This window comes from Pipra filicauda, unplaced genomic scaffold (genome assembly GCF_003945595.2).
Source record: "Pipra filicauda isolate LSUMZ 115617 unplaced genomic scaffold, ASM394559v2 scaffold271_size1040873_pilon, whole genome shotgun sequence".
NCBI lineage: Eukaryota > Metazoa > Chordata > Aves > Passeriformes > Pipridae > Pipra > Pipra filicauda.
The window spans coordinates 919,597-944,907 of NW_024104389.1; the positions used below are offsets into that span (position 1 = coordinate 919,597).

The 25,311-nt window shown below is 38.4% G+C and overlaps 1 protein-coding gene across 4 annotated transcripts in view; it reads right to left on the bottom strand.

Moving 5' to 3' along the window:
- The window catches only part of PTPRM (protein tyrosine phosphatase receptor type M), a 354,996-nt gene that overhangs the window by 307,213 nt on the left and 22,472 nt on the right, over nucleotides 1–25,311 (bottom strand). For all 4 annotated transcript variants that reach the window (XM_027737101.2, XM_027737100.2, XM_027737093.2 and 1 more), the window contains exons 2-3: nucleotides 12,305–12,570; nucleotides 344–422 (exon numbers count right to left, since the gene is read on the bottom strand). In XM_027737101.2, coding sequence (XP_027592902.2) covers nucleotides 344–422; nucleotides 12,305–12,570 — 345 coding nt within the window. The remainder of the gene's footprint in view (nucleotides 1–343; nucleotides 423–12,304; nucleotides 12,571–25,311) is intronic.

The following is a 25,311-nucleotide window of genomic DNA, read 5'->3' on the forward strand; positions in this document are numbered from 1 at the left end:
GTACTGAATTTTAATGCAGACAGAAAACTCGTTCACAAATCTTAGAATCACAGAATCATGATGACTTGGTGATTTTGTTCTAAAGGAGACGCTATATGGTCCAGTTGGGGTCTGGGATTCATGCAAGGTGCTGTACAAGGTGCATATAGACAGATGTCTTTAAAGCCAATAGGGTGTAATGATGCTATGTTAGTGTATGCAACACTTTGTACATACTCAGCCTATATTTACAGCAGTGACATTGCTTTCTCACATTTTCCTTATCTTTTGCTCCACATTTATTGAAACATAGTGGCATGTTCATTTTAGGGGTCTGGCTTTACAACAGAAGATAGATACTTACTACATGGATGTCCTAAAACTTTCACTTCATCAATAGCCACATATCCTGGGTGACCTGAAGTAATCACTTCAAAAACAACCTGAGAAGCAAAAAGAGAATTTCAGTTAGTTGCTTTGTAACACAAGGAATATAAAACTATTCCGTTATATAAAAATACATCAACACTTTTAACGTGTTGAGAACACTCTGAAAACAAAATACAATCATAAAACCCTCAAAATGTGTTGTTCATTTCATTAAAATTAACCAGAACATTTTTTCATGTTTACCTCACTTTTAGAGATTTACAACTGGGATCATATATAGCTCACAGTAGATATAACAAAATCTCCCCAATATCTAGTCTGCCAAAGTAGTTATCTAATAATCACCTTAAGTATTAAGATTGGTATTTTATTTTCAGTTCTCTGTCTTGCAGAATAAACTGCTTTTATTTTAAAAATTATGGTTCTGTAGTATACAGAGATTTGCAGAGTATCAGACACAAACATACCTATTTTCAGGAATGTATTTTCCATGCTGTTAATCTTCCACCAAATGTAGAGAATTAAGTAAAGCAGATCCATTTGCCACGGTTTGTTTAATGGCTATAAATAGGTCACAAAATAAATGGACCGTTCTTGTCATTTGAATTAAGCACACTCTAAAGTAAACCTCTCCAAACTTTGGCAGCCTTATCTTTGAACATACCAAGAATGTTTATATGGAATAGAAGAAAATATGTCAGTAATGTGAGCAGGTACATTTCCAAAACATTGCTCAAGAAGTTCATGCTAAAATCCAGATTGTGATTTCTTCTTTTTTTTTTTTTAATACTCCCCTATTTCTTGGGAAGTTAACTCCAATTGCCTCTTGTACCTAATCACAGGAAGCACACTGAGGAGGACAAAGTTTAGAAACTATTTTTCACACACATGCTGTACTTGACCTTGGAGCAGATGTAGACACTGTGTTCTTTCAGCAGAAAGAGAATGATACAGAATGCAAACATATTACAAGGATAATATGCAGCTCCATAATTTATCACAATTTCCTGATGTTGAATAAGCAGTCAGAGAACTGATTCGGATTTTTAAAAAAACCTTGAGGTGAGAAAAATCTTCACGCCCTCTTGCCTCTTCCTTCTCACTTCTTTCTCATTGCTTTACCTGTGGACACCGATCCTGTTGTTCTCTCCCAGATATCAACTTCCTAAACTGTGTACATTTCTCTGTCCCAGTCTCCCTGGAGTGAAATTGCTGTAAATATGGCTTTAACTCCACATATCAAAAATACTTTTCATTCTAGTTCTGCCTCCTGTCCACATAAGTATTTCAACCTACAGCGCCAGTGTTGCCCAGAGGTGAATCACGCGACAGCAAGGAAAACAAAAGGCGGCAATGAGCAAAGTCCAAATGTCACCAAACAAATTTTTCAGAAGCAAGTTCTGCCAGAAAAGGATTGGTCAGTCACAACCCTCAGCCTGTGACCCTCTAAATGCCGGATGGCACTCTACTGGTGTTTAAAGTTAGTATTACTGATCCACAGTAACAGGTTGAATGGGGTACGGATTTGGCTTCCAGCATTCGGGAGAGGATCCAAACCAAGACTATTCAAAATTTCAAAAGATTTCTTTCCTACAAAGCAAAAACATCTCCTGGTGAAACTGGTCTTAAGGACTATCTTGGGAAACAGAAGTTCCTAAGAAGAAAAAAAAGCAGAGATGCATAAAGAATAACCTGAATTCAGTAACCTTTCTCTCTTAACTGCTCTCTTAACTTCTTTGAAATGAAAATACAGAGAGAGGTGATGTACACAAAGTAACCCCAAGTTTTGATGGCAGTGCGAGACCCAGAATGCAGTTCCTGTTTTCACTCACTGAACTTTGAACAAACAACAAGCATTTCTCTCTATTAGCAAATGTGACCGAGTTGCACCTTCTCCATTTGTGTTACGATCTCTGAAAAAAAGTAATTATGCTGGTGCCCTTGGAAGAAGGTAGAGATTGCTCTATTACCAGAAGAGCTACCAAGCCTATTCAAAATAGAGAACATCTGAAAGACCACAGAGTATGAGAACCATGGCATAGCTCTGGGAACCTGCGCTTAGTGCAGAGATGTTACAACACAGTAGTGAAGAACAGGGAACAGACAGACAGGTCTCAGAAATGGTGGAAAGTTTCCCAGGGAAATACACTGTCATAAAGTCCCTGAGATAACCAAATCCAGTCATGAAAGCAAAGACTTGCCTGTAAAAATAGAGGGCTGGGGACAGTTACTGATTTGTTTTCTGTATTCTCTAGTGGCTTTGAGTTTTCTCTGTTAAGAAGAAAAATACCCCAACAATTAAATTTCTCTTTTTTATTGAAATATAACTTTTTTTAAAAAAATAAAACCTCTCTTTCTTATGGAATGCTCAGTATAGGAAGATCTGTGCAAAGCCATCTGAAAGGCCTACCAGATCCACGATCCCATCACTGCAGAGCAAAGTAGGTCTTTTCAGGTTCTCCACTTATAGACAAACTAAGTTCTAAAAAAACACCCATGAGGAACCGGCACATGTACACCTGTGGAGCAGCCAGCCAAACCAGTCTTCAGTTTTTTGCAAAAAATATTACTGCCAGATAACAAGGACTTTACTATTTTTTTTAAATGTTGCATAATAGTGTCTTTTCTAAAGAACTTCCAGCAAGACCAATAACCTGAGCTTTAGGAAAGAAAACATATGCAATACCTGAGTAGATTTCAATATAATTTCTGTAATTCATAAAAGGGGAGCTTAACTACAGGCTCTCCAACAGGCCTGAAGTAGTTCAGTATTGCAATACACTCACGGACAAAAAGCAGCTTGTAAATTCTAAACACAAAGCCATTCCTTCAGTTCACAGGCAGAAACTACGACCTTGAAATAACTGAATTAGAACTCCTTATGACAACAGCAGAGAAAGACTCAAAGATTGGTCTAAAATACCCTGCTGTATCTCTAGACAACATACCAAAAATGTCATTGCCACAAAATCAGACAATGTATCAAGAAACTGCCAGATGGACATACAACTGAATTACAATTATTGACATTATGAGTATGTTCCAAAGAAAAGTCTTAGAAATTGAAATACTGACAGTTTAACCATGCCTCCATTAAAAGCAATAGCCAAGCTAATATCAACTTTAATAATGGTAACTTTTAGTCTCTTCTGACATGAAATATGCCATTTTTAGTTAAATGGAAAGAGGCACTACAGCCAATAGTGATGCATCATGGTCCAAGGGACATTGCTGATGTACCTTTTACTTCATATACAAAAGAACAAATATACACAAATACAGACTAGGCAGAGAATGGAATGAGAGCAGCCCTGATGATAAGGACTTGTGGGTGTTGCTGGATGAGAAAGTCAGTATGACCCAGCCATATGCACTTATAGCCCAGAAAGCCAGCTGCATCCTGGGCTGCATCAAAAGAGGATGGCCAATAGATCAATTCTCCCTCTCTACTCCACTTTGGTAAGACCCCATCTGGAGCACTGCATCCAGCTGTGGGACCCCCCGACATAAAGGGACGTGAAACCTATTGTAGCAAGTCCAGAGGAGGGCCATGAATATGATCAGAGGGCTGGAGTACATCTCCTGTGAAGACAGGCTGAGAGAGTTGGGGTTGTTTAGCATGGAGAAGAGAAGACTTCAGGGATCATAGAATCACAGAACGGTTTGGGTTGGAAGGGACTTTAAAGATCATCTAGTTCCAATTCCCTGCCACAGGCAGGGACACCTTTCACTAGACCAGATTGCTCAGAGCCTCATCCAACTTGGCCTCATTATGGGATACCACATTACAGGTACACTATACCCATATATATATAATGGAGATCTCACTACGGCCATCCAGGATCTAAAAGAGAGCTGGAGAGGGACTTTTGACAAGGGTATGGAGTGATAGGACAAAGTGTGATGGCTTTAAACTGAAAGAGGGTAGATTTAGATTAGATGTTAAGGAAGAAACTCTTTACTGTAAGGGTGGTGAGGCACAAAGTTGCACCCCATTCCTGGAAATGTTCAAGGTCAGGCTGGATGGGGCTTCGAACAACCTGGTTTAGTGAAAGATGCCCCTGCCCGTGGCAGGGGGGTTGGAATGAGATGATCTTTAAGGTCCCTTCCAACTTTAACCATTGTATGATTCTATGAACATGCCAGCTATTCTAAGTATAGTAATATAATCCCTCTTCTGTTCACAGGCTGTGAAATACTATCAGCTGTTGTATACAAATCTGGTATTTTGTTTTATTTAAATTGATAAATGAAGATTATGGACTCAAATATCTCCTTATCTAAGCATTTTCTCTTTTTACACTAAAAAAAGAATTTGATCATATGCATGACATGTTTCTGAAAGTCCTAGCAAGTGGGCTGCACACTGTAAGAGTGTGCTCAGGAAGGGACCTAGAAACACTTCCAACAGCTCATTTATTCACTGAAAACCTTATATTAGGGATATCAAGACTCTTCAAAAATCTGGATCAGTTTTGCTAGTAATTCCACCAGAAATGAAACATAGAAACTTATTTCACATCCAGTTCTCTCCATCATTTCACATTTGAAAAGTAGCTTGCCTGGTAAATGTTAACATTTTTACTCATCCCTCCAAACTTTGCCTTTTCTCCTGGATGACACAACTCCCGCAGGCAATGTAAAAGGCTCCAGTCAAAATAGAGACAACACTCCAGCAACGTCAGACTGGGCGGCCCTTGGATTTTTTGCCTATTATTCCACCACCTTATCAGTCCGGAAACAACTGGTTAAAACACTGAATTCATTTGCTCAGGAAAAACTCCGCTGAACACTGCCCTCAAAGCTGTATAACACCGTTCTCCCTGCTGCAGGCCTGCCAAACAGGAACCAGGGAAGCAGCTTAGCACTACACTGTCCCTGATCCTCCCTGCTTCAGTGAAGAGCAAAATTAGCTTTTCATTCCTGCCATTTCCCCTTGCTACATATGAACAAAGAAAGGAGGTCTGCTCACCAACATAAATGCTTACTGCTGAAAATGTGCGACTCAAGATAACCCGTCTGCTCCAAAGAACAATAGAAATAAACAGGTTTTGTTGCCACACAACCTCACTCAGTAAATTCCTGCCTTTGTTGTTGCAAAATTACAACGCTTTTAGTCAAAAGGTGGATTGTACCTAATATAAATACTCTCTACTTCACACGACTTAAAAATAGCACTTTGCAAAAACAAGAAAGAGAAAGGAGTATTAAGAAAGCTGCTTAACGTCAGGCTGCAATCCCGCCCCGCTGCATCCCCAGCAAGCAGGCGGTGCTGTATCACACGCTGCCCGCATCACCACGCTCCCTCTTTGCCTGCTCTGCTTTCTTCGACTGTATTTTACAAGGTGTTGGGAACAGTTCCTCTCCAGAAAATTGGCATTGACTTGCACCCTGTGGGTTGAGTTCTTCTTCCCTTTCTGACTCATAAGTGCTTTATCACCACAATCACAGCAGGCCACAATCACAGCAGGTCTTTCCTCATCAAAGCCACGTGAAAGGAGACTCCTGACCTGGTCCTTCCCAGGCCCCACAAAAGCCCATCACAACTTATTGACTTGGGCTGCCTAAAATGTGTTCAGGCCTCCCTGGCTAGGAATTCGCTTCATGCCGTTTCCCTCCCCACCTCTCACTCCTACACAACTGGCACTTGGCATTCACATGTGCACTCAAGCACACCAAACAAAATTTTAGTGGCTGCTGCCAATCTGAGACTACGAAGTAATCTCTTATAAGCAAGAAGGACTGAAAATTGAGCTCCTGACATTAAGGCTTACTAAATCTTATTCTTCTCTTTTCGTTTTTAAACCAGTTGTTGTCTTAATATTTCTCTTCTGAAGGCCAAGAAGCTTTCCTGGTTTAGGAATAAGGGACAGGAGAAAATAACAGAGCCTTGTGTATATGACAGAAAGCACATGCCTGCTGATTCTTGGTCATTTTTAGACTGCTGGGGTTTTTAAATTTAGATATGTGGTTTGCCCTGGTGCATCTTTCTCAAAATAATTATTCCCAAAGCACCCAAGTCAATGAAGAAGAGCTATTTAAGACGCCTAACACAGGTTTTTGATTCCAAATGCAATATGCATTTCAAAGTTTCTCTGGAGTTCCAAGTGCAGTTCAGGAACTGTATGTGTGCAGTTGAATGCAACATACAAAACATATGAGAATGTGAGCCTGACCTTTACTGCACAAGAAGCTTAATTCTCTGTCCTGGCTGATGACTTAAGTACATTGCATGAGCGAAACTCCAAGTAAAGCATGTACAAAGCAGGTTATGAAACAAACGAAAGTTTAAAAGTCCAGATTTGAAAAGGTAGGTTGGATCTACTGCTTCTTATTCCCTGAACTCCTAATTTACAGTGTAAAGTGTCAGAATGGTAAAGGGTAAATCTCATCTCTGTGTGAAGTGAAACCATGTAACTCCTTTGTGTCCTTACTAAAAAAGATCAGGAATTACTGCCAGGCTCTTATCCCATTTTTTCATTCTACCTTCATAGGAATTTATGTCTAAAGATGGTGCAGTGGCATAGACAGTTACGTTACTCCACTGGAAGTTATTTTTAATCCTTTCAATTCCATCTCTGGATTTTAAGTCTGCAGAGTTTGTTGTTTTATTTAATCAAGATTTGTTTCAGTTCACTGCTGCGATGACTGACTCCCAGCAAAGTACAAAGCAAATAATTCAAAATACAAAAACTGATAGGAGGATGGTGTGTAGCTTCTAATGGTGCTGTGCTAAATTGCTTGCTTGCAGGGTTAGAAGCAGGGAACACAAAGCCACTCACCAGAATCAACCCAGTAGTCGCATTTTGCATATTGTAATGTTCCAAAATGGCAATACTTCGAAAACATAAAATATATTTTAAATACTACTAATTGGTCTGAGAATCATTAGCTAATCTAGGGAAAAATAAAAAAAATAATTACTCCTTCACCCCAAACACACAAAACAAGAAAATAACCCTGAAATGAACAGATTTGCTAATCAACAGATTCCTGCTAAGAAATCGAAATGAGAAAAAGAAATCAAAACCTAGAAGAAAATAAAAACATACACCAAAAAAGCCTCAAATCCTCCCACCCTCTCCTGACTAGAGGAGATGCCTTTTCAGGATTTATTTGTCAAAGCATAATTTTAGAGCCTCTCAGCCTGCTAAGACTGCTCCCCAAAAATCTAAAAGCAATCTCACCACTAACCATAGAAATCTACATCACATTTAGTCCTCTTTTTCTGTATACATTCTAATTCTATGCAAGTAAGGAGGAGGGTGAAGGTCTTAGCAATTATGTGAAACCTTGTTTTGTTTGCAGGCTGTCTCTAAAGGCATGATATACTCCATGATGCTCTTGCTTAAGATGCACCAAGCAGACAATAGCTCAGTAAAGCAAACAATTTCTCCCATGACCAATGATAAAAAGAGGAAGGTAATGCTCCCTCAGGGGAGCTCTCCTAAAGTGATTTTATAATACAAAAGTAAGACTAGTTCCTGTAGAAATATAGCCGCTTCGAAACAAATAGCTCAGAGACCAGGAGGCACAGCAGAAAAGAACAAGCTGTGCTGATTATCTTTGACCCTTGTTTGGAAGCTTGAATCCATGTTAGTGCAACTATACTGTAATTACTAACTGGACTGCAACACAGACATATCAATGGCAGATGTTAAGCAGTGGTACTTAGAAGACCACTAATTATGGAATTAAATATATCCTTAATCATCAGAATACTTGACAATTTAAGTTTAAATAATCGGTAAGTAAAGAACAATTAATGTTCTTACCTGCAGGTTATAATTGTGATTTATATATATAATACATCTTTCGCATGGGGTGAAACATACACAAATAACTATCTAGTAAAAAGAAAAGGGTACACTAAAAGAAATTAATTACTTTTTTCAAAGACTTTAATTCTACAAAGTCAATTCTAAATGTAAACCCAACCTGAAAGGTATTAAAAAGCTTGGACAACTGGTGATACAATAATAAAGTACTGTTAATTATTAAATCTTTTGAATGATTTGCATGTACGTGTTCATAATACATGGTTTAAACAAATAAATCTTTAGAAGTTGGATTAAAACTCACTCCATACTACCTAATCTGATTTGTAGTCAGCTACCATTAGCGGGAGTTATTTCGCCTATGTTTTTCATAAACCAACAGCAAAACAGAGACATCACACTGTGTTTTTAAAAATTCTCAACTGTATAAATAACTCTGAAATGTTATCATATATAATTGGTCCTCAGAGTTCTGTAGTACATTTTGGTTTCATTTGCAGCTAGACATCTTGTATGTGCTCCATTAATGGAATGGAATTATAAGACATTCACAGACATGCAGATGGATACATGGATTATGAGATTTAAAACACAACAGAGAATGATTACATTGCTTTGTCCCTTCATCTACTAATGCCACGTCTTCTCCTGAAGATTACTCATCACGAACTTATCATCCTTCATATAAAAGAAGCTAAAAGGCCCTTACAAATTTTCTTAGTGGACTTCTCCTAATTTTGTTCAATAAGGCCAGACAACCTTCGAAAATCACTGGGAGGAAGCCTTGTACATTTTGGAGGTTTTGTGAAGAATACATGGATTTGTGCCAAAAGAGGTTGGAGTTTAGGAATCAAATGAATAGCAGCTTAGGAAACAGACTGGGTACTGTACACCTGTCAGATGGGTCCTCTGCCTTCTCCCACCATTCATGCAGTCATCTGAGCTGTCACCCAACTTGGAGGCACACTCTCACAAGACGCGCATATACTCTCCTCTTCCTGCCCTTCTCCCAGCTGCTTGCACAGCTGCCTCCCCCCACAACTGACTCTGTGAACATGGAGGAAGAGTTCAGAAACAATGAAAAATCTTAACTGTCAGCAGGTGAGTGAGGAAATTGCATCACAGATTTCTGAAAGGATGCAGGCAACCAAAATGGAGACAATTGAACATAAGCTGTCAAAATGGTGACAGCACTTCCTCAAGAGTAAATTAGCTTATCTACAATAAAACCAGTGAAGTTAAACAGTATTTAACAGTGATTCCTTGCACCACCATGGATATTAACATAGCATAAGATGTTTTGGCACATCAGCTAAATTGCAGTACCTAACCAGGTATTATTTCAGATTAGATGCAGCAAATGCAAAGAAAACAACTTACTGTACTCCTCAGTGAAAGAAAGATTATGCAAGAATTTCTACATTTCCAGAGGTAAACAGAGCACATGGAACCCACGACTGACAGGCTCAGGCACCTATTACATATCAGATAATGCATTGTAATTTGCCAAACTGCAGTACCCCATCCAAGCATATAAGGGTTCACCTACGAATAAGGGTGAACAGTCCAGATGGCAGGTTTCAAGGAGGAAGAGGACGAGAAAGGTTATCTTTCTATTTCTGTGGCCAAGCGCCCATATTACTCAGACATCAGTTAGATGTATCACACTGTTAGAAATCTGATATAGATTATTACTAATAACATTAGTAATAACATCTGAAACTGTCGGAGCTTGCGTGTATTTTTATGAATATGTTAATTTACCTTAAAATTAATAGTCAGAGTCAATGCTGCTTCTATTAAAATTCCCCTGTCCACATAGCCTTTTGGTTCAGAGCTACAGTGAGGCTTTGCAGCACAACCCTCCTCTTTACTGACTGATGATTTGCAGAGCAATTCTGTTGCATAAAAACCAGACTCTTTTCAGAAGAAGGAAACTGAAAGCTCCTCCACTAATTCACTCCACAGATGGGGACATTATGGTCCAGACTTGGGCATTAGTGACACATTCACACATTTTCCCAGTATTCAGTGCTCCTGAATGACCCAGCATGTTCATAAAACCCTCCAGTAGATTCCATGTTACAAATAGCTCAAAGTTATATCCAATGTCTGCCACGAAATTGTCTGTGGGATGCTCTATACTCTTCTCCCACCATCCACTGAGGCTAACCACAGGCTGGTCCTCACTACTTCAGGCAACATAGAAAGGCTTTTTAGCATCACTGGAGGGTGTTCTCAACACTGGCATCAAATTGGTGATGTGAGGTCTTGCTGTAAGGCCAGAGAATCATGGAGTATCTCGAGTTGGAAAAGATATTAAAGATCATCAATTCCAACTCCCTGCTCCTCACAATACTATCTAAAACCAAACCATATGACTAAGAGCATCATCTAAACACTCCTTAAACTCAGACAGGCAACAAAATCTTTCAGCTGAGAGATGTAAAGGTATGGCTAAACCACGCTTGGACTCTGTCATCAGGATATAGCCTCATGCTCCAGGTAGGATACAGCTTCTCCCACATGGCTGAAGCAAACCTCAGCTCTGCTAATATGCCTGCCCTCCTGGAAAAGGCACTAGTATTATCTTGTCGAGCCCACAGCCAAGTATAGGAGATCAATATCATGAAGTTTGATGAGATGTTCATAAGCTTACCCTGAATCCTCTCCAGGAAGCCCCAACAATGCAGCTGTAGCAATTCCTAGCAATCTTGGGCAGAACACTGGATACAAATGTGGACCCTGTGAATAACCCCTCTACAACATAGCCACACACGACAGAAGGCAAGGGAAAATTAATGAGTGTGTTCTTCTGGGTCTTCAAGTATTGCATCCACTGACAGGTATCCCAAGTTCCAAGAGTAATATGATCCTGCCACTCCAAACTCATCTTTTGGACCAGAACTTTCTGTTTCATTGCGGGTGAAACAATCACAGCGCTAAAAACTCTGGGAAGTCCTTCAGCTTCTTTTTTTTCCTTAGAAGAAAAAGGGTTCCAAAGGAACGAGTTCAGTTCACTTGAGACACATCCTCATATATCAGTTGCTACAGCTACAGAAAGAAGTCCACTATAACCTCCTAGAGTAACTCAGAGTGGACACTGACAAACTCATCATGAGAAACCTAGTCAACTGGAACCACACATGCAGGAACAGAAGCAAGACTCTGCCACACATGACACTGATAATCAGGGCACTGATGTAGGAATTAAGATGACCCCCCCTGGAAAAACATGGTGGAAGAGCAATATTGTACCTCCTAGGGAGGTCTACAGTCAAAGAACCCATATCTTTGGGACACCTTTTCTTCAGAAATCTTCACGTCATAATTATGGTGACAATGTTCAGTATAAGGGACAAAATAAAATCCAAACGAAACTTTCCAAACTGCAAATGAAGATGGAGGAGCCTCAATAACATCTGTGTTTTACTGATCTGCTCTTATTACACCACATTACTTGTTTGTGCAGATACAGACTATACTTTCATGGGAAGAAGGAGAAAAACTGTTGAACTACTACACAACAGTAAATATCAGTATATTCTGTAAACCTTCCTACAGAAAAGCAGCACCGTAAGGAACTGTCAAGAGAAATTCTCCCTAAATCTCTAGGATGCAATCAGAACTCCATTCCTATGACAGCTACTATTATATTTATGTTTACCACTGGACAGAACAAATGGATATTACATTCAGAGCAAAGACTTAAACTGAAAATTCAAAGGATTTGACTGGTTTTAAAGAAACAAGTATTGCTGATTTAAATCAAACTTGAAGATTCTACTGTAATAAAATTATTGGCATTCAATTCCAGCATCCCTAATGAACTGAAAGAATGAGTGAATTTATTACAGAGAAACAGAGGTAATTGATTGAAATCAATGGCAAAATTTCTCAATTGTTTCAACATAATTAGTTCATCCACATTTAAAGCACATGAGTGTGCATGCATTTCATACACATCTATAAATATATATATAAACATATAAACACAGCCATACGTATGTAAAAACATTTAGCATCATGTACAAAAAAGTAATTAAGATAAATATCAACTAGACAAACTGAAAGGTATTTTGATTTAAAGTCAAAATTATGATTAAGAACCAGGTAACTATTATGAGAAAAAAAATTTCATAAACAATAAAACATACCTGATAATAATTGGGCCAGAAAGTGCTAATTGCCAGTTCTGTTCTGTTCCAAGCACCAGTGACAGATGTGTTCCAGACCGGGTTACCAAGAGGACCATCATTAACTTTCACATATATATTCAAAGTGCCAGGGCTAGATCCACTCTTGCTTGAAACATAATAGTGGAAATCAATACAATGTGTATCATTTTCTTTCAGATGGGGCATCAGGAGCTGAGCTTTCTGTCCCGCAAATCTCCCAGATGTATTAACCAACATGAAAGAACCTGCAAAAACAAAGTCACTGGTTCAATTCTTTCGTTATTTTATTTTTCTCTTCCTAATATGGTGATCTCTAACTAAAGCACCATTAGTAAAATAATAATAATAATTCATCTATTTTGCTTTGCTTCTATTAACATAACAGTAATTTGTATTCTGTAGGTATTTAATCTCAAATTACTTTTGGAGCATCTCAAGATTCTTTTGCAAAGCTAGTAGATATTGCAATCCTTATCCTACAGTTATAGAAAGGAAGAGACAGAAAAACCCAAACACTGAAGTGATCTGCACTGTGCTAAATCTAGAGATGTTAGTACAGAATCAACTGCAGGTCTTAACTACCTGAGTGTTTCTATATGCAAGTCCTTATTGGGTTTGCCTGGCAAGGTTTTGGTGAGGGGGAACTACAGAGGTGGCTTCTCTGAGAAGCTGTGAGAAACCTCCCTCCATGTCCGGCAGAGCCAATGCCAGTTGGCTCCAAGATGGATCCCCGCTGGCTAAGGGTGAGCCATCAGTGATGGCAGTAGTGCCTCTGCGATAACATAATTAGGTGGGAAAAAAGAAAACTGCAGAATTGCAGCTAAAGAAAGGAGTGAGAATACGTAAGAGAAACAACCGTGCAGACACCAAGGTCAGTGAAGAAGGAGAGGAAGGGAGCTGGTGCTCCAGGCACCAGAGCAGAAATCCCTCAGCAGCCCACGGTGTAGACCATGGTGAGGTAGCCTAAAGAGTCTATGGATGGAGCAGATATCCACCTGCAGCCCATGGAGGATCCCACACCAGAGCAGCTGGATGCCTGAAGGAGGCTGTGAATTCATGGGAAGTCCACACTGGAGCAGGTTTACTAGCAGGACTTGGAACCAGTGGGGGACCCATGCTGGAGCTGTCTGTGCCTGTAGGACTGCACTCTGTGGGAGGGACCCCACTCCGGAGCAGGAGTAGACTGTGAGGAGTCCTCCTTCTGAGGAGGAAGGAGTGGTAGTGACAATGTGTGATGAACTTATCACAGACTCCATTTCCTGTCCCCCTGCACTGCAGGGAGGGAGGAGAGAGAGAAAATCAGGAATGAAGTTGAGACCAGGACGAAAGGGAGGGTACTTGGCATCCAGCCAGGGTCAATCCACCACAAGAAAGGTAATGAAATTTAAGAGAATGATATGTGTTCAGATGGTGGGATGCAGTGTATGACACAGATGGAGTCTATCCAAAATGTTCTCAATTTCTTAGCCTTACTCTAGCTAATCGCAGTTTACTCTAGCTACTTGACTAAGTGTGACAATTGTCTCCCATACTCAAAAGCTGACAACAGAATGAACAAATTAAAATACAAGCAAACCAGCAAGCTTTACAGGTTAAAAAAAGGCATGTTGGTGTGAATTTTATATTATCATCACAGCTTAAAACAACAAGAAATGTAAAAGTATTCACATAAAATCACATTCAAGCAACCCTCACATGAGCAGCTAGTCAATTTATGCTCTGTTTTTCAATGCCTATTAATGCGTTTCGTTGAAGTGTACCTTCAAAATAATCATATTACAGAACAGATGTGAAACTAAAGAATTTGAATGGCTATATAGACATTAGAAAAATATAACATGATTTTCAATGTGTCACTGAGATGTGCTGTTTTAATGTTTTTGCTAAAATGTATCTGGTAAGCTCTTCCTAGTTCATGAGAGGAGTAGGAAGTAAATAGATCCTCTTAATTGTTTGACTGAACTATCATCTGAATCTCAGGAAATAAGACACTTGGCAGTGTCATGACAGGTAAATCACATCACTTAGGTTTTTTTGGGGCAATTTGATTTCCCACTTGTGCAAGTCTCACCAACTAATGCTTTCAGAAGCTGAAGTCTCCTCTGTTCCAGTGCAACTGGAGCAGCAGCTTCACCTGTAGAACTTTTAAAGCTGAAAACCAAAGGACATTCAGCCATCTAGTGTGCCCTTCTAAACCTAGAGTTGACTAAATAACTTGTAATATCTTGCTGTATCAAACATAGTAACTTCTACTGTGGCCTAAACATATCTTCCAGACAAAATTTAAGGAAAACTTTCCTAGATCAAGTAGGAATCTAAATGATGGATCCAGGAACATTGTACTGTAAGAGTCTGCTTCTGGCTTCATAAGAGAGCACCAAGCAAGGGTCACACCTTGTGTGCATGACAATGAAATCCTGAAGTGTCTGTAGATTAAGCTATGTAAAATCAGTCTGCTTAATGCAGAGACATTTCAAGCTAACCAATAACCAAAAACTGATTATAGATACATCTGCAACATTACTCATTTTTTAAATTGAATCCCTTGCTGCAGGTACAAGAATGTGCTCTACCTAGAATGGCTAGTAGTGCTTTTTTGAATATACATGCTTAGGTGTCTTCTTCCAGTGGACCAGATGAAGATGAAACATGCACACAAGAAGTCCCAGGTACACACCACGATCAGCATATGGGCAAATCTAATTTCAAGTGTAAGCCATCAACACTGTGTGGGTTTCACTGAGGTCGAGCAAAAAGAGAACATGGATAACAAATTTCATGGAAGCCCCCAGCTGATGCCTTAACTCTTGTCTTTGAAAGGCTGCCACATGACATAATTCAGTATTTGATTTGACAGTACCAGTTTTTCCCAGTATGTGAATTCTGATAAAGATCAACTTAGCTTCTACACCTAGCTTTAACTATGGATCTTCCCACAAGAAAAAAAAAAACAAAAACTAATGTGTATTAAAATGCAATGCCATAATCACCATCATATAATCATAGAATGGTTTGGGTTAGAAGGCACCTTAAAGATCATCTAGTTCTAACCATTATATATACATATATATTACTTAAAGCTATACAGTGTGAGTCACAAAAAGTGAATTGAATGCAGTAAAATCTTTCTTACAATTTTTTTCAAACCAAGACAACTTATCTTCAGTGTTAAGCCATGTTGAAATTTTCAACTTCACTACTGTCCTCTGTTAGATTACTGAATACTACTATGACAGAGGATTATATACAACAAAAGCATATGGATAAACTCAGTACACAAATAAACACTAAATTTTGACACAAAAAAAAGGGGGGGAGGGGACAGTTCTTGGCCATGAAAAAAACCCACAAAAACCAACAAAAAAAATCCATGGCATACTTTCTCACAGTGGATCAGTTCTCCAGAATTGCATATCACATATTTGGGGACATAACAAATACACACAAAAAAATAACTGCAACTCTTCAATGATATATCTACTAGGAAACAGTTACCTACCAGGAAACAAGGATTCAACAAGAACACACATAAAATTATAGTCATCCATAAGGAGAACAAGTGGACATACTACTATAAACATCTTCCTTTTTAAAATTACTAGTTTCCTTAGATGTACTTTCATGTTTAAACACAGGGATTATGATAATTTCTTCAGTCAAAATGTTTAAATGGGTTTTATTTTGGTTCAGTGCTTAGGTCTATGTTTAGGCATTACATGCATCTTGATAGTTTGAAATTAGCACTGAAATCTAACCGAGGATAACACTTAAGGTAGCTGATGGTGCTCAACATCCATTAAATTTAGGCTTCTTTAGTCCACAAACTTGCTGAATCACCCATATGTCATAATTTTTGCCAAGGGGTTTAAATCAAGAAAGCAATGAATTTCCTAAAGTTGCTGTTGTTGTTTACAACTCCTTATTGCAAAATGTTTCAGCACTAATTCAGCAAATATTTGGTTCGTTAAAATATTAATTTTAAGAAGATGCAATACTTGAAAAATTAAAATATAGAGTTACTCCAGAGTAAATGGGCAACAGAATATCCTGGTTATTCTCATCAGGATAAATGGAAATTTTCTGTGAAGCAAGCATAAAGGAAAATGAAATATTAGACACAAACAGATGCCCAAAAGACACAAGCATGACAAAAGAACTGAAAAAAAAATTGTTTAAAAAAGAAAATATGAGAAGTGGAAAAGCAACGTACTGGCCTACAAAAAATGATGGGAATGGCACAAGAGAGATTTTTCCCAGTCACTTCTGCAAGTTTTCACCTTGCTAAGATACACTTTTTATATTGGGAATGTCAAATGCAATGAAATTGAATGCAGTATCATTTTTCATGCATGAAGAAAATGTCACTAGTGAGCAAAGAGAGCTACTTTGTTGATTTTTCACTACTCATACATGGTTGAGGACAAATGATTAGTTTTACTAATAAATATAAGTAAAAAATTACTGATATTTAACTTATTTAAGTATCAGGACTGGTTGCTTTTGACTCTCAATATTTGAAAAATGTGCTAAATGAGGGAATGCAGAAAGTCTGATTTTAAGAACAGATATTCTATGTATTACTTTACTGAGAGAGCACCCTTAGGGTGCAGAAAGGTATCAAAAATGCTGTGACTGGACAGTTCATAGAATCATAGAAAGGCTTGAGTTGGAAGGTACATACAGAGAGTTACCTTTTATTAACAAAACCTCATTCCCTAAATGCCAGCCAATACTACTGCCATCACTCACAAGGGATTGTGACTACTGTGAGTGTCCAAGACTAAGTATGGGACTGTTAAAGACTCTGGAACTGCTGTGCATAAGCAGATGAATTGTCAGGTTCAAATGTAATGGTCACCACTTTCAGACAAGGGAAAGTCAATGTGTCTGTTCTTTTATTTATTGTATTTCATAAACACGTGTACAGACCACTTTGCAAGTATTGTAGAAAGCAGAAGACCTGAATTCAATATCAGCCCACCTTGCACTTCAACTCCCAAAGCTTGGAACAGAAGAATTTTTGTCTGCAGTATTTTTTCATACTATTTACTGATTTTATAGATAAAAGAAAATATATTTTCAGGTAAAATTTGCAAATTATGGGGCTGCTGTAATTTGAGAAAGCTCTCAAAGCATGACTACCACTACCTAAAGAAGTTGGAACTTTCATTCAAATGACATCACCCAACAGGTATGTGCACACAAACATCAGTGCCGCTTACACCCCTGAATTGGCATAATGAGATGTGCCAGTTGAGAGTCTTCCCTTCAGTGCCTCAGCTAACATCCATCAGTTCTGCTCATTAACTTACAAAGCAGTATTGTCTCAGGTGAATTTTTAGTCTTCTTTTGAGCAATATTTACTCATATTAAATTTAATGTGATAAATTTAATCATTACTTATTACCCATCCTAAAACCATCATTAATCTCAACTTTCAAGTTGTTTATCTTCCAAATTTGCAACTATTCAAACTCTTGAAAAAAAACCCCATTAAACTATTCCGTCATAAGTCCTGTATATCGTTTGAAAAGATTAATTCACTTCTACTCATAATACCATCATTGTTTTACCAGAACTAATAAGACTAATAAACCTAATAATTCTTTTACCAAACTCAATTCTTAAAATTTTTCCTCATCTCATATGCATAGATACATCGCCAATTTTTTGTTAGATATTGCTTTGATCAAGTTCAAACATGAAATCACATATTTTCCAGTAATAGCCAGTAATAAAAACACTGCTTTCTGATGAATACTGCTTGTTTTTTTCAAGCCTTTTCAATATTTAACGATTTTGACTACTCACCCTGTAATCTTTTTAGTGTTTTCATCATGACTATTATGTTTACAAACACTGTACTGACATTTTGAAGGCTACTTCTTATATAACTAATATTACCTCTTTACAAAAGCAAGCAATGTATAGTAGGTCCACACAGACAGACGCAAGTTCACAAGCTCTTAGAGAAAACAACCGCATGTGCATAAATTCTGAGAGATTTGTCTCAGGTTTCAGATTCAAATTCTGATGCAAGCATTGCATTTTAGGAAAAACAGAAATCAAAGCGAGAAAAGAGACTTCAGAACAGGCAGACCCAGACCCAGGGAGACTTTTAAACACAAAGCTTCCAGAAGCATCTCCCCAGGTGTGGAACAGTCAAATTCAGGTTGAGTATTCTACTTAAGTAGAATATATACCTGCAGGGAGCAGGTATATACTGGAAACAATTAACTGAAATTAATTGAAAGTAATTAAAATCAGAGGACAATGTGGATCTTTCCAAAGTCCTAGTATCATAGAATTGTTTAGGCTGGAAAAAGACTAGAATGTTGATTTGGAACAAAGATTAGTTAATGCTGAAGGGTGGGGAAAAGGGATCACATTTGAACTGCAGTTCCACTCATGAACACGACTGGAAAGATATTAATTTTTGTTTGGTTTTTTGGGGGTTTTTTTGGTAACAGGAAACCTGACTAGCCTGAATTCAAGGTTAATGCAGCTACAAAGTAACTCTCCCTCTGTCTGATAAGGCGGGTCATGTGCAGTGTGGGCTATGAAATCTCCAAGGAGTTCTGCTACTCCTCTCATCCCTGGAGAGCCACCTTAGATGCAATACCATCACAGGTGGAGGGTTTCCTTACCAGCCCTAATCACTCAGAAAATCCACAGGCAGATAATCAGCCAAGGTGTACACCTTCTTGGGAGAGTTTTTCACTTTTAAAAGAACTGTGCTCCTTCTGGGTTTCAAAGAGATAAGTTTGGTGCAGGACAACTTTCTTCTTCACTTTAATTTCTGTCATCCCACATTTGGCCTATCCCAATATGCTCTGGCAGCTCTACCACTATCTTCCACAGCCAGTAAGAACTGTGCTACAAAACGCTAAAACTGTGAACTGATTTATCAGTTCACTCACAACAGAGAGCTTCCCACAGAAGGCTGCAAGTTTTCTTCAAATCTCTCAAGACTCCTCATGATGCAGTCACAGCTGGACTTCTTTAAAGGTGACCTAATATATTTCCCCAGCTATAACATTTTTTAAGTTTTATGCTATGACTGGATCTCAAACATGCCACAGCTTTGAGACAGAGCTGTCTGCACTTTTCCTTTAAAGTGAACCAAAAATACCGAAAGGGCTTTGAAGAAGTGATGTTTTATCAGAACATAACTTGAACAAACTGTTTTCCGTCTGAAAACCCAGATTCTTTTGAGAGAGAGTGGTAAAATACAGCCATTTGAAAACAAATACCTTTTCTGCCCACGGCTTTGCAACAAGGACCCTTTTCCTCCAGACCTGCTCTGTACAGTAGCAACCTTCAATAGCCTTTTTGGATTCAACAAACTCTACTTGTTCTCCTCTGGGTCAACAGAAAAATCTTCCCTCTTCTCATCATCTCTGGCCTAGTTTTGTGTCTCCTCTCTATTACTTTCAGAAAACCTCCCAGGTGTGAGCTCTCCAGTCAGCACATATATTTCTGCGTGCCCTGTTCTTCCATGGAAAAACTTCTCCCGTGGCCAGGTGCTCTCAAAGAAGGAATGCTCTTCTCTCCTGAGAACTTCCCCTAATCAAAAAGCATGCAGTTACCAACCATGGACTTATGATAGTATATAACATACATAAAAAAATAATTTTAAAAGACACCTTGAACCATTACCTCATCGTCACACAAAGAATGATAGTATGTGCATGAAAAATTTTTTGCGTATTCCTTCTGTTTTCAAGGAAATGAGATGAAGTTTCCAACGTCACCAACAGAATAAAACTTGTTCAGCACACAAAGGCTCTCTCCCTGCCTCTGAGGCTACACTCACAGATGTTTCCTTGCCTTGTTTGTTCCTAATAGGGCACAGCTCCACTAGTTGATTGTTTAGCCTGCGTACCTGCAGTGAGATTGAAGAGGTCTGCCAGACACATCTGCTAAGCCTACCCCGAACAAAAATAAGGGAAGTCAAAATACAGGATAGGGTATACAAAGGATTAAAGGATAGGAACAGAAATAGTAACAATCAACATTGTAACAAACAAATGGGCCTTGCTAAAAAAAAAAACCAAACCAACCCTTGGGTTTACACCTGGAGGGGACTGCAAGTACTACTGAAAAAGACAGCAGTTAAAGATATAAAAGACTTCTGTGAAGTGCTTAACACAGTAAACAAACTGAGCAGCATAACAGAACACATCATATTAAAACCTGAGTAACTGAAACAACTGTTAATGAAGAAATTCCAGGAAACATGGGATGAGGCTCTACAAGTAGGATTCTTTGCATCACTGTTAAATCAGACGCTATTTAGCTTCTTTAACAAGGACATAAAAACAAATGTAAAATTTTCTCTAAGTAAAAACTGAATTATACAAACACTGGCAAAAAAACCACTAAGTGTCTGAGCAGCCAAATCGAGGCAACCCTCAGAGTCCAGGATGAGTCTTCCAGCCTGATGGGCACAGGGCTGCTGCAGTTCCATGTCCCCAGATCCATCTGGTGGTGAGGCTTCCCAACAAAGGCAGACAGACAGAGAGGGAGATGGCCTCACAGATCAAATACAGACACAAAAAAGTGCCTTTACCAGCATTCGTCTAAACCCACAGAGCACTCACACAAACAGCATGGACAGCCCCACCCTGTACCTCCTCTCCAGGCAAGGGGAATCTGACCCTGCTAGAGGAACCCACACCCTGCTCCTCCCCACGAACTGGCCCCCACACCCAAAAGGCCACAACTTCCACGGTCTCACACCAGCTGCTCGCACTCAAATCCCTTCTACTATTCCCTGGTTAGCCTGGTTTGAAGTTTATCAGCATTCACACACACACTGAAGATCAGAGCACATCCACGCACAAGATGGTGAGAAACAGGATTTAATAAGAACTCAGGACAGACTGCGGTGATCAAGCATCAGGCATACTGATGTATGCACCAGCATACTGAGCGGTCAGACACATACACGTGATAAGACTCTTTTATCCCTTTATCCCTCTATTTCTCCCAAGCTTGCCCCTTCCCAAACCAACTTTACTCCTGCCTTTGGTCCCCACATTAACAGCTGCAAATGCAGTGAGAGCAGCAAACAAAATGACAAGCTGTGTTTTCCAGTGAGTCGCTTACCCTATCAACTTGCATTTTATTATAACTTGGCATTCAAAGCATGAGACAGTTGTTCTGTCAATGAAGATAAGTATCTTTAAAACTAACCAGCACATGCTAACAATTACTGCTGCCGCCCAGAAAGTCTCCCTTCTGTTCTAAGCACATTCTCTTTGCTGCACCACCAATAACATTAGTCATTATTTTTGTAAACCATTCAACCACGCAATTCAGCATTTAAGAAATAATACTCAGGAGATAAGCACAAATCAGCTTTAACAGGTTTCAGGGGAGCTCCTAGGGCAAACCAGTTAGCTTTCAGATAAAAGCTTTGGGGAAGTAAATATAAGAAAGGAGGGAGGGGGGAACGCGGCTTGGTTCTGCATGTTAGCCTTATCTGAAAAGGGCCATCTCCAAGAACAGGGTTAAGTGCTACTGGTGCTCTTCTCTCTTCCCAATGACAGGCTGAAAGGTCTGTTAAACACAGAGGTTAATATAAAAAGCTTCTGAAGGCCCAAAGACAGTGAGCTTTACAACATTTATAGAAATTCTATTTCCTTTCAGCTTCAGGTTGCTAAGTTAATGTTAGACTAACGATCATACCTATGTATACTCTTCCAAATTTTAGAACACCTCAGCAATAAGTTACTTTTAATTTAAAAGCTGACTGTCATTGTACTTGTTGCATACAGTATTTCCTGGAAATCATTCTGCCACCTCGCTGATTACTAATTTCCTAACTACTGGTAAAAGCAAATTGTTATCATAATACTATCAGGTGTATATACTACAACTAAGGTGTTGTACAGATGAATATCTGCAGTAACAAAGCACATGCCAATAACATCCATCTTTTGAATTACGCTCAAATGTCTGACAGTCTTCCACAGACCTGCAAGGCACAAAACAAAAAATTACTATATTGCCTATATAGAGCCTTCTAAAATCTTGTTTGACGTATCAGTAATTTTAGAAGCATATTAGCCTCAAGGGCCTTTCTGTTACTGGAGTAATCTACTCCTGGTTTCATGAGTGTGAAGAAAGACAACTCATAAGAAATCTACATTATCCATCAAAGTATCTATCCAACAAAACAAAACAACTCCACATATCTACAGTAGGTGACAATGTAATGTTTAACCTACTCTTTCGAATCAAAGCAGCCATACATTCATCTGAAAGTTCCCTTAGCATGGGCCATGGCTTCTCTAAAATATACTTTTATGCTTTGTTTTTCTAAACTGAATCACTCATTGAAACTCCAAAATACAAGTAGTGGGCTTTCTTCCCTAGTTAAACTACAAATTACTTCAGATTAGTATTCACAGCATTTTTCTTACACAGACACACTTCAGAGACCTTAGACAAGACTTGCTCAGTAAAATTTTAAGCACATCAGGGCCTGGGTTTCACTGATGAGCAACAGGATGGCTCAGGACCTTTAATCCTGAGCTCATGTCCCACAGGAAAGTGTCATTATACCAGCACAGAGGCATGCGTGCACCCCATGGCAAGTACAAGACAGTTTTAGCCTTAATGGATTAACTACTGCACCTTCCACAGGCTAAGTTATACACTTTAGTCAACCTAAATTATAACAATATGAAAGCTTTAAAACTGATAGAATAGCATATGCAATTGGGGCTGTTACTTCAATCTTAAGGAAACCACAAAACAAACAAAAAACCCCACTAACATGAATTCAAAATCTGCGTTTAAAATGGAATTTAATACTAGTCTACACCAAGATTTATATATGCATGTATGTGCATTCATCAGCTTGGAATATTGCCTTAATTGGATTTTGTACAGGAATTAGAGACCCATTACACCCCCACTTCTGGACTTCTTTTTCTCTTTCTTTTTTTTTTTTTGTAATGTATTTATGCTTTTGCCACAAAAGCAGTTGACATGATTTTCTACAAATTGGTATATAAAGCCATATTCCACATTGGTTTTCTCCTCTTAGTGATCCTGTTACACTTAGCAATGACAAAGAGAAGAATAACAAATGAAAAAAAAATACTTAAGGCATAAAGATTGTCTTTCCTTAAAGAACATATTAAACTATTAATTCGATATATTTGAAATATCACCTCTAAAATAAAACTCTTTTTGCGAAAAAATGCTTTTTTGGCAGGAAGAAAAAATACTTACTCTTAGTTATTTTATTTTTCACATATTAACCGCTACAGTACAATCTATCTTTAAAAGTTGTTATCTAAAAAGGATTACATCACAAACTACATCACAAAGAATGAATACTGTGCAGGTTGCCAATTTATCTGTGTTTATTCACACAATAATTTCCTTCACTGTGGCAACCGGCAGACTTCCCAAAGCCATCTGCACACTGATAAAATGGGAATTTCGCTTTTCATTCTTTTAAAGAGACTTTTTCCAAGCCACAGATGGAATTGGTTTTAAGTCTTGTATTACTATGGCTATTTGCAATGTCCTAGTTAGTCTCCACTTGTATCCTCCTCAAATACAGCAGAAAACATTCCTAAAGCATTTAACTGGTATACATAATAAAGTTAACATATTTACCACATGGAACTATATATTGCATTTTTCCTGTGCAGTCCCATGGAGGATACTGTTTGATGTACTTATTTTCAAGTTCTAGTCTGCTAGAGAGGCATTAAAAACATTAATTTGGACTTGATTCATCCCTGAAACAAGCCTTCCAGTTTCCATGACTCACAATCCCAGGAACTAAGATTGTCATTAAAGAGAACAACAGGATCAAGGTTTTTTTTTTCAAAAAGGAAAGCTTAAGACTAATTAACACAAGGGCTTAATGATGTGTTTAAGTACCATTCAGGAAAGCACTTAGACACTTACTTAATTTGGCTTCAATAGGATTTAAAATTGAGAAGGTATATGCATAATGTTTCTACATGATGCTTTCTGGAGTTCTGATATCCTGCTATTGCAGGAATCTGACATTTCACAGCTTATTTTAAAAATTGTTAATTGTGATGACATTGTATTGACACGCACAATTTAAAAAAAACCAAACAAGTAATACAGAAATCCCGGAGTTGATTTTATGAGAGCTAATTTGTCAACAAAGAACAGCAGCTAAAAACAGTTACTTAGGAGCTGCAAGCTGTAAAATTATATTGGCAGATATATGTACTATGCATAGTAGTAGTACATCTGAACTAACCCTTCCCCAGAGAAGGAAGTGCTAATCAGTTCAGTAACTCTTAAACCCTGAAACTACTTATTTTTGAACAATATTCAAGCATTTATCAATAGTCTTGGAATTCCCAAATTATATAGGGAACATGAACCACGAAGAACCATATTCAGCACCATTCAGTATTGGGCTTTCAGATAAATCTTATATTAAGGCTGGCTGGTGGTCTGTAAGAAAAGTTAAGGCTTTGTATCTGTGCTTAAGCCAAAAAAGTTTGGACAACACTGACATAAACTCTTGAAATTTTTTTTTTTAGCCCTGAATTTAATCCAGAAATTAAATATTTGGGCATGTGAGTGATTCTGATTGGGAAAGAGGGATAAATAAGTGCTTTCACTGCTGTGAAAGGGGAATATGTATATTTACATATATTTAAAATATGTTGCAGGATAAAGCAGAATCAAACAGAAACCAAACTAAAAGATGACAGATGCTCTACCCTTTTCTTCTTCATTGACTTTGTCTTACCTTTAAAAGCTTCTAGGCCGAAACCTGGAGAGAGTAGCAGAATCCCCTGGATATAACTGTATCAGTCAAACAAAAACTAGGGAACTGAAACAACATTTTTTTTTTTTTTATCACCTCGCCCTTTTCTGCAGTAAGTTTAGCCTGGCACCCTCATGATGCATTATGCTTCTCCGTGCCCCCTACAGAGGTGTGTCTCTCCCCACTGAAGCTTTCAGGGGCG